General features: G+C 35.6%; 1 protein-coding gene across 18 annotated transcripts in view; it reads right to left on the bottom strand.

Annotated features, from left to right (window-relative positions):
* Nucleotides 1-20290, bottom strand: part of SLIT2 (slit guidance ligand 2) — a 259896-nt gene that overhangs the window by 82369 nt on the left and 157237 nt on the right. For all 18 annotated transcript variants that reach the window (XM_085578557.1, XM_085578552.1, XM_085578561.1 and 15 more), the window contains exons 6-9: nucleotides 18433-18504; nucleotides 14504-14575; nucleotides 11647-11810; nucleotides 9128-9266 (exon numbers count right to left, since the gene is read on the bottom strand). In XM_085578557.1, the coding sequence (XP_085434683.1) occupies nucleotides 9128-9266; nucleotides 11647-11810; nucleotides 14504-14575; nucleotides 18433-18504 (447 nt within the window). The remainder of the gene's footprint in view (nucleotides 1-9127; nucleotides 9267-11646; nucleotides 11811-14503; nucleotides 14576-18432; nucleotides 18505-20290) is intronic.

The raw sequence follows: 20290 nt of genomic DNA, 5'->3' as shown, positions 1-20290 counted from the left end.
CAATTTTCTGGCTTTCTACTATCAAAGTATGCAACACTGTTCAAAAGCAAATGAATGCTATAGCAATTACTTTAATTTTTCATCCATAAGTAGACATCATCTTTTCACTTGACACATGCAGGTGAAGAGCCATGTGTGAAGAATCTACGATTAACAATATCTTTGTTGTGTGGCACAGCTGTCATAATTTTGTTACGAGAGCAATTAAGAAAAGATCATGATAGAACAGAAAAGTTGCAAAAAGAGCCATAAAAATAATTAAATTATTTTGAAATATTTTATAGTTGAGACCAGAGAGATTTGTCTATTTCAAGTAACATCAGAAAGGTACATATATATATTTTTTCTCAAGAACAGAGGACATAGTTATAGAGAACTCTAGCAAACTACTAAAAAGCAATATTGTAAAGACTAGTGACTACATAAAGATATGCATATATAGAAACAACTTGGAAAAACCCTTCCTTCTGGATGTGTAACATTCTGGCTGATGGCTTAACTGTTTAAGAGGTAAATCACATGTATGAACTGGCATTCCAAGTCCTAAGAAGATGAATGTTTTTATTTAAACTAAAAAGCAGACACAAACCTAACTCAGAAAACCAATAATGAGTTTAATGCCTTGTAACTTATTGCATCCTCTCCACAGCATTCCTCATTCTTTTCAAGCTATGAAGATACAGGGTCCTGCTACACAGACAGCCAAATTATGCTTTGAGCTGTTTAAATAGAGAAAGCTGCCTTATGACTGATGTTTCAGAGCTTCCCTGTTATGAGTTTCTTTAAAATGTCTTCAATAAATGCACATAAACCATCTCCAGGTGACTTTCCTCTGTAGAAGGTCATCCTTACATCTTTGCATCTTGCTGTAAGAGTCTCTCTGTTCAATTGCTACTTATTTATGGCTGTACCTTGGACTTTTATCTAAGGATTAATATTAAAAGACAAAAGAAATGGTGAAACTGTACACATGCCAAGCGTCACTGGGAAAGATACAGACACAGAGGTCCCAGTACTCAAATAAAACTCCTCATGTATGTAAAGCACTTCCCCAGTGTCTGCAGTGTGATCAGATCACTTTATCTTGGTTAAGTCCATCTGTCAAAATCAGTTCTGCCAGATTTCATTTCCTTTTCCCTCCTTTCCTCTTCTTTTTCTTTTTTCTCTCCTTTCACTTCCTTTTTTCTTCCATCTCCTTTAATATAATCTGAGTGTTACTGTGAGAAGCAATCTCAGGAGCTTTTAATCCTGCTTAATTTCAAACACAGCTCACAAAAGTGTAGTTGAGTGCTTGGCATAACACACAATCATTAATCAACACTTATGAAAACAAAGTATATAAGAAAGCATATAAGAAAGAATGAGATGGGAAGATAAAAACAGGAAGAAAAATAGCCAGAAATCATAATAGCAAGATAAGACAAGACTTAGGGAAAAAATTAGGAAACTCATGGAAAATGTAAATAAAGTTGTCATGAAACAACTGTACAGTTTCTACTTTTGGTATTCAAACACTATAAAGCTCCATTCACACGAAACAAAAACTTTATCCTGAAGGCCATAGTAATAAGAAGTCAGGGGCTTTTCAGTACATTGGATTGTGAAAGTGAATTGTTAAAACCCCTGACTTCTATATGTTTTTTTTTTTTTCATTTCAAATATTATGTGGTTTAGGGTCTTTTCTGCCTGTTACAAAGACTAGAATTATCTATAAAACTGTTCCTTATTTAACAGTGCCATCCTCCAGACATCCCTCCCTCCAGCAAACCTCCCTTCTCCACAAAACGCCATGGTAGTGACTGCTACCCTTCTGAAAAAGAAAAATAATTTAATTAAGCCCTTTCTTTGACTAATGATTTTGTTAATATAAAAAAAGTGAAGGAATAATCAATCTTTTCTTAAATAGTCATCACTTGTACAAATTTATGGTCATTAGTACAGGTACTCCTTCCCCTGCTTCCCCTCTGCCACCCCTTAGAAACACTTATTGCAGAGCTATTTATTTTCACTTACACATAACACAGTGAGAAAAGTAGTTTTATTACCATTTTGACAGGTTCAAGCCATGGAAGAGAAAAGAAAATCAGAAGACTATAAGAGTAGCACTTTCATGAAGGTAGGTTTAACTCATTAATGGCTTTTCAGCCTTTTTTGAAATAAGAACCTGTCACAGCACTGTGGGATAAGGTACCAGTACAATTAATAGAATTGCTGCTGGGTTGATATTTGTAGGGCTTCTCACAGTCTGTTTGAACATGTGGCAAAAAATGAGTCTCTATTCAAAGGGAACCAGAATTATTTCTGCCAATCATTCTCAAAGAATTTTGAGAAGGTGAATCCTTCTGAAATTAAACCAAGCCAAAAGAGATTATCTTTGATGAAAAACTAAAATGTGGAAGGAATGCCAGCACAGAGGCTGAAAATGCTATTGCCATTAGAAAGGCTATAATTTCTAGCACCAATTAAAGTAATAGTTTTGAACCTTAATGACATTTAATTCCTTTAATACATGTGCTGCATGACAAAGGAGGAAAGCACTAGTTGTGTGAGGCCACTTAAATTGGTTATGTGTTACAGATTGAACATGCCCATGAAAGGGCATCTCCTAAAAACTTCTGTAAAAGAAGGGAGGTTCTAACAAAAAATCTAAACCAACTCAAATTATGATGTTTGAGATCAATTAAAGAATAATGTATCATAAGTTGCTTAAGTTGATGAAAAAAAGGCTGAAGTAAGGCATACTGGATAACCAAAGTTGGAAAAGTATTCATATTATTTATGGGCATTGAATTTTGCCTCACAATGTTACAATAGAGACATTAAAGTAACAAGTCTATGGGAAATTAAGTTCCCAAAATGTTTCCTACAGGTTACTTACAGTATGAAATCTATTCATTTGAACCAGAGGCAAAGGTATTATCTGTGCACCCTTTTAATTTTTGGGCTTTCTGTAGAATTCACAGAAATTAATAGGTTCTCTAAAACTGGAGCAGTTTTGGTGCTCAATCAATTTTTTTTTTAAATACATATGTAATATGAACTATTTCTTTCTCAAAAATTATCACATTGATTGCATAAATCCTGAAAAGAAAAGTTTAGGTATTCTTAATTTTCTGTGAGCTCATTTAGATAATAAAGTGAGGAATCATTTTGGAGAAAGGGTGTAACCAATACAGATACAATTGTATTAAGTCAATACAGATTAAGAAGTACATTTACTGAGATGCTGAATAATTAATTTTGCTCCAAGCTTTATCAAACAGAAGGAAAAAATAGAGGACACCACAGGTTTTATTCTTCTTCCATTTTCCTGGCAGCTACTTGGAGATAAGCAGTCCTGCTTCTAAAGGCATCTTCCCAGGAGACACTTGGCAGACAGTGCACTGCCTGCTGACTGCCTCCGTGCAGCGGGAATTGCTGCTTCCAGCCAACTGACTCGTGTATCAATTGAGAAGTCAGACAGAGTATGACAAAATCAGCTCAGCAACATCCTGACAGTCACCAGCAAATCCAACTGGAATGAAATGGCATTTTGGCAACTGGCTCTGCCTCCTCCTGCTCCCACCATCACAGGATGCCTGCTCATTCCTCAACCACTTCATCTTCCAATGCTAACAATTCTTCTCAGTGGTTTAGGCAACCAAACTCAGAGACAGAGAGGCTCCAGTGCAGTGCAAGCACATACTCCCCTTGCCAGCTCTGCTGCAGAGGCAGTAGCCATCAGCCTGAGAAGACAGCTCCTAATATCTTAAAACAGCATTCCAAGACAGTAGAGCTATCAAGGCAATGTAAAGCCACATCACTACTAGACTAATCATAAAGCCTTTTCTTGTACTTTTCCATAGAGAGCTAACTCAGAGCTTCAACATGCAAAATTTTACTCAATGGAAACTGCTGATGTATAATACTTAAAAAAATCAATATTCCATTTAAAGGGTTCTTTTTTTAACACATTATTTAAATAAAAGTTAATTTATCAAACCCCTATGGGGAAAAAAAAAAGCATACAATTGTCAACATTGAATATACACTTAAAACCTGTGATTTCATTAGATTTATCAAAAGGACAGAGAATAACAACATTATTAGTATTGCTTGGTTTTACACAACATTGTCCCAAACAGACTGACAATGTAATGAATTCAAAGTATTCTTGTGCAGAAACAGATCAGGCATTTTTTCAAAGTTAAGAAATCAGTGTTTTATAGAGTACTCAGGTGTTGATTGAGGTCAAGGTTTCCAGAGAGAGAAAGAACAGCAGAAATGGACAGGGAACTTGGCAAAATATCACAAAACCATGAGCTTGTTTTGAAGACAAACTTCAAAGGAACCTCAAAAAAGAAGAAAAAAGAATTATAGATATTTTAAAAGTAAATATGGATTACATTCTTATTAAAAATAATCTACTCTCCATATAAATACAAGAGGCAGAAACGGGTGGAAAAACAAAATCTCACAAAAATAATTTGTCAGATTTTAAACACCTCTATAAAGGAGAGTTGACAAAAAAGTTTAATGTCAGCTTCACAGGAAAACATTATTTATATGAGATACATTAAAAAAAGACAAGAGAATGATAAAATGTAAGCAACAGAGCTGTTTGTGTACCATGAAGCTGGCTGAAGCACAATATGACAGGCTGGTGGTACTCAGCACTGGATTCCTCAAATGAAGCTCATAAACAAGGGACAGAGGGCAGAGAAACATATTCAGAATAAGGGAATTTGAAAGTACTGTGGATTTTTCTAATGCCTCTATCAATAAAGTAGGAAATATTAATATGAAAATGCAGAAAAAGACTGGCAAAAAATGAAAAGTACTGAAAAGACTGGACAATATTTGGTGCAGGCAAATTAGAAATATAAAGCTAATTTTCTTGCAGTGTGCAAAGGAATCTGGTGGTATTATAAAGATGAGTGAATAAATAATGATTTGGCTGTTAAAGCCTGTACATCCTTCAGAAAACAACAGGGAGCCAGCAGATTTCTCTCTCTCCCTCTCGCTAGAACTGGGGAGCTCCTGCCAAAGCGTGTGCTTACACGGTGACTGAGGCGTGCCATGGCAAACACCGAGCTCACTGCAGCTCTGCCTCTGCCCTGCAGCCCCTGAGCCCCCCACGCTGCCCTCACAACACAGGCTCCTCTCTTCAAGCTCGGCATACTGACAACATTATCGCCTAGGAAATAAGTAAAAAACCAGATTATTTTGTGGGATACAATCATTCTTTTCAATCTAATCTCAAGGGGTTGCTATAAGCAACAGTTGCAGAGGACTTCTTAAAAAAAAAAGGAAGCTTTAAAACACTTATTGTATGATAACAATGCTGGAATGTCACAATCTTCCTGCAAGTTAAATTTAGTTAAAAGCAGAGAGGACTGAAGTTTTTCATAGAGCAGCTTTACAATGAAAACGTGACATACAATCTGATTCAATGTTAAAAATGTCTGTGGATGTGATAATAGGATTACATTTACCAACTTCTTATTCCTGACAAAATAGTAACAGCTAAAAAAAAACGCCTAGGGGTCTGCAGGGCTAGTTCAAGTTAAAACATGGTGCAACATGTACAGGCAATTAAATAACCCAAGAGATTATTAGGTTGCAAAAGGCAAATGAAAGAAAACTCAAATTCTGTTAATAAGAACCTGATGATTCACTGTCATCTGAAATATTGTATTCAACTCTGGTTGTTGAAGATAAAAAAAAAAAGTTACAAAACAAGTAATTCAGAGGAACAAAAGGAGATTAATTAAGACATGGAAGGTTTTGACATCCAAAAAGATTGAATGGAGTTGAAACAATAGTTCAGAGAAGAGACGAATGAAGATGGCATGCAAAATAGAAGGTGACAGGGCAAATTATGTATGTGACTACATTTTCCTTCCCTCTACAAAGACAAAGAAATATTATGAAACTTTAAAAAATGTATTTTAAACTGGAAGAGTTTGAACACAACTCCCTCCCCCAGATTTATTATCTTAACATGAACGGTTAAACATAGTTGTTTTAAAGCAGATTGGACACTTAAGAGAAAACCCTTCTTTTCCCCAAAAGATTTTCAAATTTTCTAGTTTCAGAGCAACCACAACACATATTGGGAGCAAAGAAAATATTTGTTCTACTGATGTTTTATTTTTGCAGTTGTATATTTCTGTTTCCAAAATATTCTTTAGGGACTACTGATGAGGGCCACTGGCCAGGGTGGAGTGCTGGTTCGATCCAGTGTCAAACTTCCCTCACCTCTTTATTGGTAAAACCTTTTTTGCTTCATAAACCACTCATTTTCCAACCTCTTCTCTCTCTCTCATAGTCTTTTATCCTATAAAGCTAAATACATCTCCCATCCATGAGACTCATAAGACAGCTACCACTATTTGTTGTCTTCACACTAAACCAGTAAGTATATCATAAAGCTTTCTCCATATAACCAGCAAAATGTATTGTGAAAACTTTAACTCCTCTTCAACATACTGATAAGAAAGCAGAAACGATCCTGTGATGCTCAGCAAATACATGATGCTTTAATTCTTCTACTCAGTTTATCCCTCAGTTTCAGAGCCCTTCCTTCCCTCCTTCCTTCCTTCGATTTCTTTCCCTACCTTCCATTCAACAGGAAAGTGTTACTCTCTCTATGGTAAGGTCAGTCTACCCCAATGGTTCAAATCATACCTCATATTGTATTCTCCTGACTTACTCAAAATCTATCACTGAAGTTCAGTTCTGTCACCATACCAACATTCACTGGTGTGCATTTGTTTAACACAAAATGATTACTAAAATTTGATTTTCTAATGTTCAAGCTCTTCTTACATCTCCTGAGCAAAATATTGTGATCTGCATTTTATTTAGCCAGAGCCTATGAACTAGACACAATACAGACAGATAACAGTGTACACTGTATCAGTATGAACTATATACACTGTACCTATGTATATGAGCACACATATATCTTGATATTCTAATGGATTATGGATCTCAGAATGAGAAAAAAACCTCACTCTGAAACCAAATGATGTCTACCCTGCCAGGAAACACCAGTTTGCAATCTGTTAAATGCTTAGCCTAATACTAATAGGTGTTGTTACACATTTACTTTTACTCTCCAGGACAATAAAATGCTGAAGAACACAGCATTCTATGCTTATAAGCCAAGAGCATTTCTTACATATCTAAGCAAAGTATAGTTGAAAAAAAAGTCAGTCTTCAGTGTCTGTAGTCCAGTGGTTAGCACCAGAAATATAGTGAGGAATATTTGACACATACTCCCTACTTCTTTCTTGCAAAATTTTTCCACCCGCACATTTTACTTTTATGCAAGTAAAAATGTTGGTATATTAAATAAACAAAACAGTTCTGTGCAGCCTTCCTGGTCACTGTGAATGGATTTTATGAAAGAGTAACTTTATTTGCAAGCAGAGGGGTTTTTCTGAGAGTGGTGAAAGGTAGAAGTGTTTGTATTACACAACTGAATGACTGCATTGGATCACATAGGGTCAGCCAGGTCAGTATTAAGAACAGTAATAATGAACTGACAGATGTGATTATTATCCACATCCTAAGAAGAAACCACAGAAGTTCCAACCCTGTAATGTTCAAAACCACAGGTCAGGTATCAACAAGCCAATTAAAATTTCATTGTGAAGCCCTAGTTTTCAACATTAAAGATCATCTTGTATCATCAAAATACTCAAAAGCTTTATATTCTGAATGTTTTCTCCAACTCATTTACTTCTAGTCAGACCTCACTTACCAGGTTGTCATCACAGCTACTTTCCCACTATTTCCCTGAAGGGAACTCCCAGCTTCCCTTCCAAAACACTGCCCCTGCCAATCCCAGAAAACAAAGGTGTTCGTGTTGCTGTGCCCCTGCCCATCTTGTCAGCAAGCTCACGTTTTGCTTTTGCTGCACACCTGCCCAGATGACAATGCAGCAGTAACTTACCTACTGTGCCCACCCAACCTCTCAGCCACCTTGCTTTTGGAGACTGTGGCCCCTCAGCACCTTTGCTGTGACTCTGCTCTACAGTGAGGACATGACAGCACTTTTTGTGTATGACATATCATGGGACACTAACGATGCTCATGCTCTTCCGTATAAAAGTACAAGGTATTAACACAATGACAACATTTTAGTCTTGCCTTCTCAGACTACTCTCTGAGGAGCAGAACACTTATTATTGGTGGTGTGGATTGCAGATCGTTCATACAAAGATATGCCTCTCTAGTAGGAAGTCTGATGAATAAACAGACTGAAGGTGAGTGGCACAGTTTAACTCCAGATGGCAACTAAGCCTCACAAAACTGCTCACTCACCTCTGCCACAACAGGATGGGGGAGAGAATCAGAAGGTTAAAACTGCAAAAACTCATGGGCTAAGACAGTGTAACAAGTAAAACAAAAGCTGCATGTGAAAAATGCAAAGCAAAGAACTGAATTAATTCACCACTTCCCAAGGGCAGGCAGGTGTTCAGCCATCTCCAGGAGAGCAGGGCTCTGTCACATGTAACAGTGACTTGGGAAGACAAACACCATCACTCCGAACCCCTCACCCTTCTTGTTCTTCCCCAAGTTTACATGCTGAGATGATACCACAAGGTATAGAATATACCTTAGGTCATCTGGGGCCAGCTGGGTCCCCTCCCAACTCATCATGCTTTCTAGCCTCTCTGGTGGAGTTGCATAAGGAGCAGAAAAGGCCTCGGTTCTGTGTAAGCACCACTCAACAGTACTGAAAATATCTGTTTCATCAACACTATTAGCCTCATACCAGCTACTATGAAGAAAACTGATCGTATCTCAGCCAAAATCAGAACAGAAAGCACCTCTCAAGGCAACAGGCTTTAAAGTCTGCAATGAAAAGCCATTGACTTGTAGAAGAACAAGGATTCCCAAACTCTTTTTAACCAATTCAGAATGCAGTTTACCCATGAAAGATGAGTAGCACATACAAAAATAACTCATAAGATAGCATAAAGGTCTTAAATGTCATACAACTACCTATTTGTTTTTATACCTGAGGTTGAGTATATACCAAAATTCCTACCCCATACCATGCATAAATATATACAAATAACATAGGGAAAAAATATTTTCTGGAAGCTAATGGAAAAGAAGAGAGATTACACACATTTCAGTGATGGTTTCTGGCAGGTTTGTTGGGATCTCAGTAAGGCCTTTGCCACGACAGTCCACAATGTTGTTGCTACAGGTGCATGCAGTAGGGCAGTGCAAGACACTGCAGGATGGAGCCATAAAGGACTGGTGACCTGTAAAGGAAAGCACAACATTTTACACTTACTTGAAAAATTTAAGGCAGAATTTCTAAAATAAATATTGTAGCCTATCAATACTTTCAAACTGTATTTATTTGAACACACATTTCATACTAACATGTTGATATGACCCAGAGAGGTGAAAGACAAATGCTTAACTATTGTGACAGCACTACATAATTTTCCAACTTCTTTAGCAACAACTATTGAAAATCATTTTGTTTAAGAAGATTGTGATCCATTATTCAGATATATTTTATTTATTGTATGCTATTGAAAACTAATTACTTATTTATTTAGTTTTCAGAATGTTGTATAGTATTAAAAAATGCATGTCAAGAGAGAGGAATAAACTTTGCTATGAGCAATGAATTTGACCTGACAGTTTCGTTCTGTTCCGGAAATATTTATTTGAATATGGTACTTGAGATAAGTATTGCTTGTAGACAATTTTGGAGTTTTCATTCATTTAATGACATTTTCATTCAGTCACACAAAGATACATAGAAGTTTTGACTTCACATCTCTCACTCTGTTTTAGCTCAACAGATTTCTTCCTCCCACAATCTGCCATTCTTACTAACTCAGGTGGCCAGTCTACATGAGTTCTCCCCTGATTTCTTATGTTAAAATCAAAAATTTTAATTAAAAAAAAATTAAACTTAAACTTATCCTTTTAAACTTAGTAATTTCACAGTTAGGTATGCTTTAAAAATTAAAAACCTTATTATATTTCCCTGCAAATAGATAGACTGCACATTTTATAATACATTCATGCACTCTTTCTTCTATCAATTAAATGACACAGAACAGTTGTTTCATAATGATACAGAATGACATAAAGGGATGAGAAAGGTACGACACCCTTTTCTTTCTTTTTTTCATTAAGTTATAAAAAGCTATAGACTGTTTAAATATTTTCAAGGGAAAAAAAAGAAACAACTTCTTGACTATGAAACCACAATTTAACATAAGATCTCTCTCAGAATAATGTCACATATTAATATAGGAAGGGTACAATGATAATGTAAATTGTAGCCAGTGCTATTCCCACTTAAAACTTCATACAACAACTGTCCAAGATCTAAATTGCTGAAAAGATATTTAGGCCAGGTTGGATGTGGCTTCGAGCAATTTAGTCTGGTGGAAGGTGTCCCTGCCCATGGCAGAGGAATTGGAAGATGATCTTTAAAGTCACTTCCAAGCCAAGCATTCTCTGCTTCTCTGAGACAGAATTTTACAATATAATAATTTGACTTCACTTTTTTGTTTGTGTTATGAAAGTACAAACAATAATAAAATCTAATAATACATTATTCTTTTCATACTACCAAGAAGGAAATGATTAACCTATCTTTATTGAGCAAAAATACAGTGATTCAGAGAGAAAACATGGTTATTCCCCTTGCTAATAGTCAGCATTATAATGTTCAAGTTATAAAACTGTTTTTGACATCCAGGCTCTGCAGCCATAACATTTACATGTAAGATATATGAAATTATCTTATTAGGAGCCCTTTTAAATGCACATAAAGGCAGAATTAGTGACAAGAATACAGTTAGCATTTGCCATGTGAAGATGGCAGTGCCTTACACTTCGATGTCAGAGGCTACTTAATAAGGACAGAATATTGTGCCTTCCATAAAACTCTTTTAGAAACATAGATCTGAGAAAATTTTGGCATACTTGGCAATAGGCTTCTGGGGTTTGCAGAAAATCAGCCAGCAGGAGAAACCCTGCTGAACCACTGAAAGGACAGCAATATTGCAGCTGGTTTTTAATGCTCTTGGCAAAACTTGAAACTAGACAAAATTTACAGAAAATTTTCAATCTGAGTGTAAAAATATTTAAATAAGAAAGATAAACTTGCCTTCTTCCTCATCTAGAAGATAGAAATAAAGGAAAAAAAATTGAATAGAGAAAATGTGATTAGTAATGAACTGTTAGTCATTTCATTATTTCATATTAAAAAATAACCTTCTGCATTAAAGCATAACAATAAAATTCAGAAAGTTACTTAGGGACACAGAGTAATACTTAAAAGTCAGAAAGTAACAACAAGTATACACCTGTAAAGTTAAAAAAAAAAAAAATCCTTAATACTAACAGGTTTATGCTCTCAATCACTACACCTTTTATTTAATTTCTGGTGTCTCTCTCCCACAATCATACTTTTAGAAGGCTATAAAATCTATGTGAACACAAAAATCACACAGAATTTGCAAGGACACGAGCACCCCCACAAACATCAATAAAAAACCGACTAGGTTTCTCTTAATAAGCTGGGATAATGCAAAAGCCAACACGCAGCGCTGGCAGTCAGCCCTGGGGTGTCAGCAGGTGTGGCTCAGGGCAGGACCGCGCTTCTCTTACCGCTGCAGACAAACTCGCGCTTCTGGACCTCGGCCACGTTGTGCCCGCGGAGGTGCGACGGGCCCATGCACTGCGTGTAGAGCCCCACGCGCGGCCGCTGCCGCAGCCAGTCCGACAGCCAGGCCAGGTGGCAGTCGCAGTACAGGTTGTTGGAGTGAAGGCGGCTGCACGGAACCAAACACGGCGACACCCGCCAGTCAGCAAGAACCAACAGCAAAGCGGCCAGTTTGCCCAGCCCTCCCTTCAGCAAGGAGCTGTCCCCATTTATTAATAAGATTGTTAATGAGGAACTTTTTACGTCTTTCACCGAAAGGCTGGGAGTTACAAGCTAATAAATAAAACCATACAATTACAATTTACTTTTTATTTGCGGTCTAATTAACTGGAAGAATAAAGAAGCCTTCCTAATAATTTAACTTTTCTGTAGTTTTCTGTTCCTTGTCTAAAAGAAAGAATTAAATATACGAAAGCTTGAAAGATGACATATAACTTTTTAGTCCACATGCCCATAAATACTGAGTAAGACAAAAATATCTCAAGAAAATTGCCCTAGAGTGGTAATACTATAATGTCATAAAAAAAAAGTTAATAAAAGATTTTGTTTCCAATTAGATATATCTGTAAGTCTGGCCATTATTAGTCTCTATAGAAACAGCCTGAAAGATCCCTTTAGCAGGTCACACTCATTTTCTTCTGAACAAGATAGAGTAATAACTCAATATAAAGTACCTTCTTTCATATCTCTTTTCTGATTTCCTCTCTAGTTGTTTAATAGCAGAAAATGGGATTAGCTGCTTTTGGCTGCTAGGGATCTACACTTTAAGCAATCCCTGAAATTAATTAAAGACCAAATGGAAGCAAGTGATGGAATTAAGAAAGTTGTCTCTTTGTTGGTGTGGTCTGACACAAGACCATGGCTCCTTGCCAAGTGGCAAAAAGCACTTTGCCATTGATAAAATATCAGACAAATGCATGCACTAAATTAGGTAAATTACTCTTCTCTGGCTCTTATATTTTCTTAAACTATCGAAAAGGATGTCCACAGCTATAAATCAAATCATTACTCAGAGTCATCCATAAAAGGGACATGCCATTTTGGTCCTTTTTAGCTGAGGTGCTTAATCCTGACTAAATAACTGGAAAGGAAGTGCAGGAAATTCAGAATGCAGACAAAGAGTCTAAGTAATCCATTAGAAAATAAATCTGCAAAGCAACATGAAATGTGCAACCAACATAAACTAAAATATTAACCAACACCTTTTCACCCCATAAATGGCTAGAAATTAAAGACAATATATTTTCCTGTACTAATTCTTGGTTGGGTGCTTTGCAAATACAACTCACAACTCATCCACCACAGTCTGTGGCCAGCTGTAGGCATGAAGACCATCCCAAATCAGAAGTAATACCACTGAAATCAATATAGTTATACAAGCATATTCTGACTCCAAATGAGATGTCACAGATATAATCCAGGATTCTGTGTGTCCAGTTAATTTCATTTCTAAAATATATTTTCAGAAAATGAAATATCCTAACCAAAGAAAATGCAAATATTGCTAATTTGATTAACTGTACTTTATGGTTCAAAACAGAAAGTGCATTTGAAAGTTCAAGAAAGGTAGAGACTTGGGCCTGGAAGAACAGAATGAAATTCTATTATCAAACTCTACCTGAGGTCACCAAAAGTTCATGGTCAGCACTATTTAAGTACTCTTGTATTTGTCCAAGCAAGAATAGTTGCAATTCTGTTATGAAATCAACAGAACTACTCACCTGTGTGAAGTTCTTCAGTTACAAGCCATATGTTAACCTGGGTGAATAGTCCTACTGATTTCAGAACAGTTGTGCAACCCAACATGGGTAAAAGAAACAAGACAGATTTTTTTGTAAAAGTAATTCTTTAACACTAACAGCTACTCTTGAGCTCTGTTTGAAACATTCCATTCATTCTTAATTCTCACTTCACTGGAACATTTGTTCAAAAGTGAAGTCTCTGGACTAAACCTAGTTTTGCCAGTCCACACAATCTAGATTTATCTGTAGTCAGTATAAAAATACCAAAACATAATTCCAGCCTGTATGACTTGCATACACAGATGGTCTTTTCACTGTGCTTCGTTTTAGAAGTGTTCCTCTGACAAAGTCATAACCTCTAAAAATGGGGACCTTATTGTAAATGCTGACACAACTTTAATTATAATAGCACTACCGGATGATGCTATAATTTTATGTTACAAAGAATGTTGGCAAGCCAGTTTAGTTTAATTAGGTCTGCTAGCAGTACAGTAATAAAAGAATAAAGATTTCCCATTTATCACATCTGACAGTCAATCAAAGAATCTCCAGTGTTCCAAAATGAAATGTGACCCATTCAAAAGCTCAAAGTAAAACAAATCTTTGACTTTCAAAAAACATCAATTTACTTCTTTATATAGCTGTAACATGTAAGATGAATTCCCCTGCCCTCACATTTTTCTGGTAAAAAGGTGAAGCTTTTCTGTCACTGAATGCAGCACTGTGGAAATCCCATTTGGGAAGAAGCCATAAAACCGATTTAAATACTTATTCATTTCATATCCTAAAAAAGTTGATGGAAAAGGAAACAACGTCTTCATTGTCTCCTGAACCCCCCGTGTAGCTTTGGAGTCACTTGTTAGGTTTACCTTTCAGAATGAGCCTCCACAGACACACACACACAGACTTCACACTTGTCAAACTCATGAGACATCAAGATTTTTTATTTGAGCTTATGCTTGCTTTGCCTGTATATGTATTGATAGATCCCTGACAAAACTTAATAGGAGTAAAAATAAAAATGATAAAAATGGCAGCCAGTTTCAGTGGGACTACTCACAATGTTCTGAGTTTGGGCATATGGTTGAAACTTGCCACGGATAGTCGAGTGATGTTGTTATTGTTGAGAGTGCTGCAAAGCCAAGAAGAAGTATATTAACATCTTAAGAGTTTTGTCACATTAAAAAAAGGCAAGTTAATGAAAGTCATGGTGTACTGTTCTTAGGGATGTGTATCAGGAAAAAAACTCCCTGCTTTTAGTTATATTTTTCCTCCCTGTTGAATCCCCAACAAAATATCATGGTTTTACCATTATCAATCCAAAGTAAGAGTCACAGTAGCCTAGAATTCAGCCAAAAGGAACTTCCACCAATATTGGTAACATCTATGGCATTCAAGCCAAACTTGACATCTTGAGGTACAAAAGAGAGTCCTTGGAGAAAATGTCTCAGTTCTAGGATACTGATTTCGCTTTCTAGCTTCTAAGAGTCTGATTTTTGACAGATGATACAAGAGCTGAATGTTTTTTTTCCAAGAATATTAGAAAATATTAATTCTGGGCTGAGCTTGAGTTTTACAGGGAATGAGTTACTACAGATAATCCAGAGCTGCATGAACAATGGGGGAGTCAGTAATTGCAACACTAGCAAACTGGTAATTTATATTTTAGACAAGGTGTTGGGAAATTGAGATAGGAACTAGAAACAAATCTTAGCCAATTCTTGGCTACACAGGCCCATAATATTAATTATATTTAGTTTGTAAAGATTCAGAAACTTTATGAATTAAATTGCAGTTAAATATTGTCTTCAGGCTACAAATAAAATGCAAACTCCAAAAAGCATGACTCCAAAAAAAGAAAGCAAGCAATAGAATTTACAGATTTGACTTAGAGATTACTCATCTGAGCAGAATGGATAATGAGCTCTATGTATCTAGAACAGTAATAAATAATAACACTCACTGAAAGAAAGCTTTTCTCCCTTTTGAAAAGTATTTTCTTTTTCCCTTTATTGTAATTGTTCTTATTTTGAACAAATTTTTCAGTACTGTTTGATCTTGAAACACAGAAAGGTAAAATCATAGCACCCTGACCAAGATCAGGATATATATCTCCACATTAACCAAGCAATTAATTACCAGTGCAATGTGCAGCATTTTACCTTTGTGTGCTTACTCATTCCATGTGCTAAATCTTTCCTTTGCTGTGCATAAGAGATCTCCCCTGTGTGTTCTCAGGGATACATATACAGAGAGAAGAATATTAAAAAACAAACAAACAAACAAAAAACAACAAACCAAAATAACCCGAACAAGTAAAATAGAGGAACCGTGCCCCTTTTCAAAACATAACAAAGTAAAACAACAAAAAATGGCCAAGGTACTGGGTACATACAGAAAAGGTGTCTTAATGAAGAAATATCAGTAAATTGTGGCAGAGTTTTCTTACATGTCCACATGGTAAATGATGACTCCTATAGTTCTTCCTGCATAACTTCTTACAAGATTTTAAAATAATATATTTTCAATGAAGGAAAGGGAAATCAGCCAGTATTTCCATAGCTACTAGGAAAAGGTGAATCTAAAAATGTTTTAATTTCCAATTTCACCTGTTTGATGTTTGCCTTGCTATTTTTTAATATATTATGCTTTTTTTATATATTAATTTTTTCAGGGTAAAGAAAACTACATATAGGAATTGATGTAAGGGATACATATGGAATTAAATTATTGTTATAACTATTTCTCTGAAATGATAAAAATGCTTAATTTCATTGCAGAGAAGTTGGCTCAATACTTTTACCTAAATGTTATATACCATAGCAAAGACTGTGACGACTGGCTTTTTGTAGACACTTTCCATTTTTTTTTTAACATGTCAATATTTTTTTAACATGGCAACATTCCCAAATACAGCAGATTTCCCTTAAAAAAAAAAATACAAAGGAAAACTAATACAGAAATTGATGGGGAGGAATATTCAGGCTATTTTGTATCTTTAAGACTAACAGCCTCTAAAATTCTATAATTATTTAACCAAATATATAAGACTTGCTATATATAAGCATTTCATACTGCTACTAAACAGGATTACAATCTATTTAAAAGCTTTTCCTCAAATTTGAAGTTTGAAGTAATATCCACTTTCTCTGCTCAGTTAGAACAATTGACTCCAAATGAAAACAATATGCATAGTCTTATTTGCTACTCAGTGCATATACTGTGTCGTCTGATGTACACAGCTTTCATTTTTAAGCCACATTGTAAAGGAAGCTTAATTTGATACAAAACCTTCAGCAGTATTTGAAATTTCTATCTCAATTTCTTAAAATGCCAAAAATCTTAACATAATTTTTATCACATAACATACTTCAAGAGAGCAAACATTCAGCTGTGTATTTGAACAATTCTAATAGACTATGTATTCTCATTCACAAAAATTCTACCTAGTTTTCAGCAGACTATTATTTTAGAGGTTTCTTTCTTCTTTTTTCCACTCATTGAAATCAATGAAAAAATTGTACCCTGACCTCAACTGCAAGGGTGACCTTTCAAGAACACTAAAATTGCAAGCATTAAAAAATGCAGAAGACATTTTGTTTATTTATTTTTTAATAACCATTTAACCCTTGCACTTGTAAAAAAAGGCTCATATTAACAAAAAACAAAAACCAAACCATAGTAAGCAGATTAAGCCATCACTGGAAAAAATATTCTCTCAAATATAAGAGTTCCAAACATAAAAATCTCAGAGAACATCACATTTACTGATAGACAACTAATCATCAACTTAACAATTAGATGTAGTATTGAACCTACACTATATTTTACATGGCTTTATACCAGAGAGTTAACAATAGGCTTATTACTCTATGATTGCAAAGTAAAAAAATAGTATCAAATTTGGCTGCCAGTTTCATTCACCCATAAGTAAAACCAACTAGTGTTTAATAATAAAAAACTTTTACCACCAGCTACTTACATATTTTTTGGTTTCTTAGACATGCAGACACTATTGCTAGATTAGCTTCTGTTCTTCAAAACATTTTTAGAAATACCCAAAAACCCTGAACACAACAAAACAAATTTCCTCACCCTCTTTAAGCTGTGATTTATCAGGTGTGATTCAAATTAACACGGTAACTCACTGATACACAAATTCTTTCACTTCTCTTAATGAATAAAATCTAAATAAAATGTGTCATTTTGACTGACAGAGCAAATATTTCAGGAATGTGTCCTGTGCCTTAGATTCTTTGAGAACTAAGGCACTATGCTCATTATAGTAACTATTCTCAGATGATAATTCTGTTACCTTTAACCTCACTGATAGCCACTTGAAGAAAGTGAAAAAAAAGTATGCATAGATGTGTTGCAATAATAATCTTCTGTGACACAATAAAATATTTTTTCCTACACATATAAATGTATTTATGCACATAAAACATAAAGTGTTTTAAAAAGAAGCTATTGACATGGATATGCTAAGTATCTTAACATATAGCACTAATGTTTGCTAGAAAGTGCCTCTTGAAAAACATTCAGATTGTCAAATAGATATAGCATATTGTTCCTTACACTGAGTCTCAGTGATCAAAAGATCAAATTGATGTTGAGTATACAACAAAAGCAATTCTGAAAATGTGCAGTACATCAACAGTAATGGATAATGTACAAAATTAAGTGGGTTCATTAATACTGTTGCCCTCCCCCTTTTTAAAATGAAATATATTCTTTTCTTACAGTTTCTGTCAATGGCTTTATTATTATTATTATTATTATGTTTAATGGCCATCTTGGCGAGTAAAGGAGTATCTATGCCTCTCCATATCTTCTTACCATTTTATAGCCCATCAGAGTGGATTATTTTAAGACATCTTTTCACTAGAGCATCCTGACACCAGGCTGCAGCTCGCAGATAAGCTGCTACATTAGTACTCCCCAGATACTGAGCTCTCGCTACAAGTAAGAGATACAAGGAATACTTACAGCACTTCCAGGTCACGCAGAGCCCTAAATGCCCCATCTTCAATACAGCTGATCTGGTTGTAATCCAGTTGCCTGTTAAACAGATTAGGAAGGCATTTGTAAGGAGAGGCGTGCTGGCAGGGCGAGGTGCAAGGGCAGCCTCCCGAAGGGGTGGCAGAGGCCGGCCACGCGAAGGGAAAGGCTCTGGCCATCGCTGCCGCCGCTGGCCTGCATTCTGCACAGAAATCCCTTTTTGTTCTCAACTGTCTGCGCACAACAGCAGCGCTGAGAGAGCTCCAGTAAATAATAACTGCACCTTATATTAAATGCCAAAGGAATGCAATTTCATTACATCAAGAAAAGCTATCCATTAAAAGCTCTCAGCGTCATCTTGCTGAAACAATTTCATTAAGGTAAAGGACGGTAAATCACTTAATGTCACACGCATCCCCTCGGTGACCTAACAGAATCCATTTATCAGAGCAGCCCAGCTGCATGTTAATTCCACCCGCCGCAGCAGGGACCAGGGACAGTTTTAGGGGTCTCCCCGTGTGTGTGCATGCCCGGAGCAGGTGGGAGGTGTTACCCCTGGGTATGCAGGGGATTTACAGTAATTACCTCCTGGAATAGGTCTACATGTGGAAATAACAGTGTCCGAGGCATTTACAGACCTGTTTACTAATCTCCTTTAGTTCTGCTTCAAATGAAAATACTGTAGCCTTCAGTATCTGGTTTTCTACAGACTTTGTGCTGTCTGCAATTATATGCAGATAGTATGTTGTAATGGAGCACTTGAATTCTAGACATAAAACTCAGCAATCCATCCCATACATTATTAATCCTTAAGTATGAAGTTATGAACAATTTTAATTCGTTTCTCTGAAGATGATTATTACCTTTTCAATTCAAAACATTGATATAGTACATATAGCTCAATTAAAAATGTCTACTTAAATTAACAACCATGCAGATATAAAATCACATTTTCTCTACTAATAAAAGCTTTCCGTATAAATTCTGAAACGTCTTATGAATTTCAGGGCATGACTTGCAAAGAAAAGGTGATAAAAAACCTCACTTTAAAAACTTCTCCAAGCTGGTAGCTTGTCAGTGTCAAATAATATATATGAGTAAATGTGTGTGAACAATACTAAGAAAATGAACAAAATACAAATGAACTCTGCCCTTCCTTCTTCAATTATATATTAGCTAGCAGGGCTAATGACACTTCTACTAAAGCATTTTCTGTGATTTTTCTGAATCTATGGTAACATTTTACTTCATTAATAAAACATCAGATCCACTGCTGAATGTAATGTACCAACTTCTATCAAGTTTTTCTAGTTTCATCTGAATTACTACTACAAGGGAATAAAATATTGTCATAATTGTAACAGTGCCTGTGTTTCTGTGTATTGAAAGCTAAATGCAAACTATCAGTTGCTGAATATGATCCTTAATCATTTTGGTGCAATGTTACAACACCAGTGCTGCAGTGTTGTAATACTTAGGTCTACTTTCTACGGCTTCTTCAATTTTTAGTAATGAATTTCATTTAATAATTAAGCTAATAGCCTTTTTATTTTAAAATGGTAAAATATATACACAGTATAACCTCTCAAACAATTTATCAAAGCTATTTAAATTACTCCAATGGCATGAAATGTTACCCTTGACACAATACAAAAGAGAACTTGTTTCCAGACAAATTGGAAAAATCTTTTAATGCCATCAAATTTGCCTAATGCAGTCTGCAGGTTAATCTGTAAAAGGGTGAGCTGTATGTTTGCCCATATCTTATTACCCTTAGCTGTCAATGTATAAATCAGTGCTGACACAGCTTCTTCTAAATCATCCATATTATACACAAAGGAAAATC

This window comes from Lonchura striata, chromosome 4 (genome assembly GCF_050655825.1).
Source record: "Lonchura striata isolate lonStrDom1 chromosome 4, ASM5065582v1, whole genome shotgun sequence".
Classification (NCBI taxonomy): domain Eukaryota; kingdom Metazoa; phylum Chordata; class Aves; order Passeriformes; family Estrildidae; genus Lonchura; species Lonchura striata.
The sequence above is the reverse complement of the archived record's forward strand: the minus strand, read 5'-3'. Positions and strand labels throughout refer to the sequence as shown.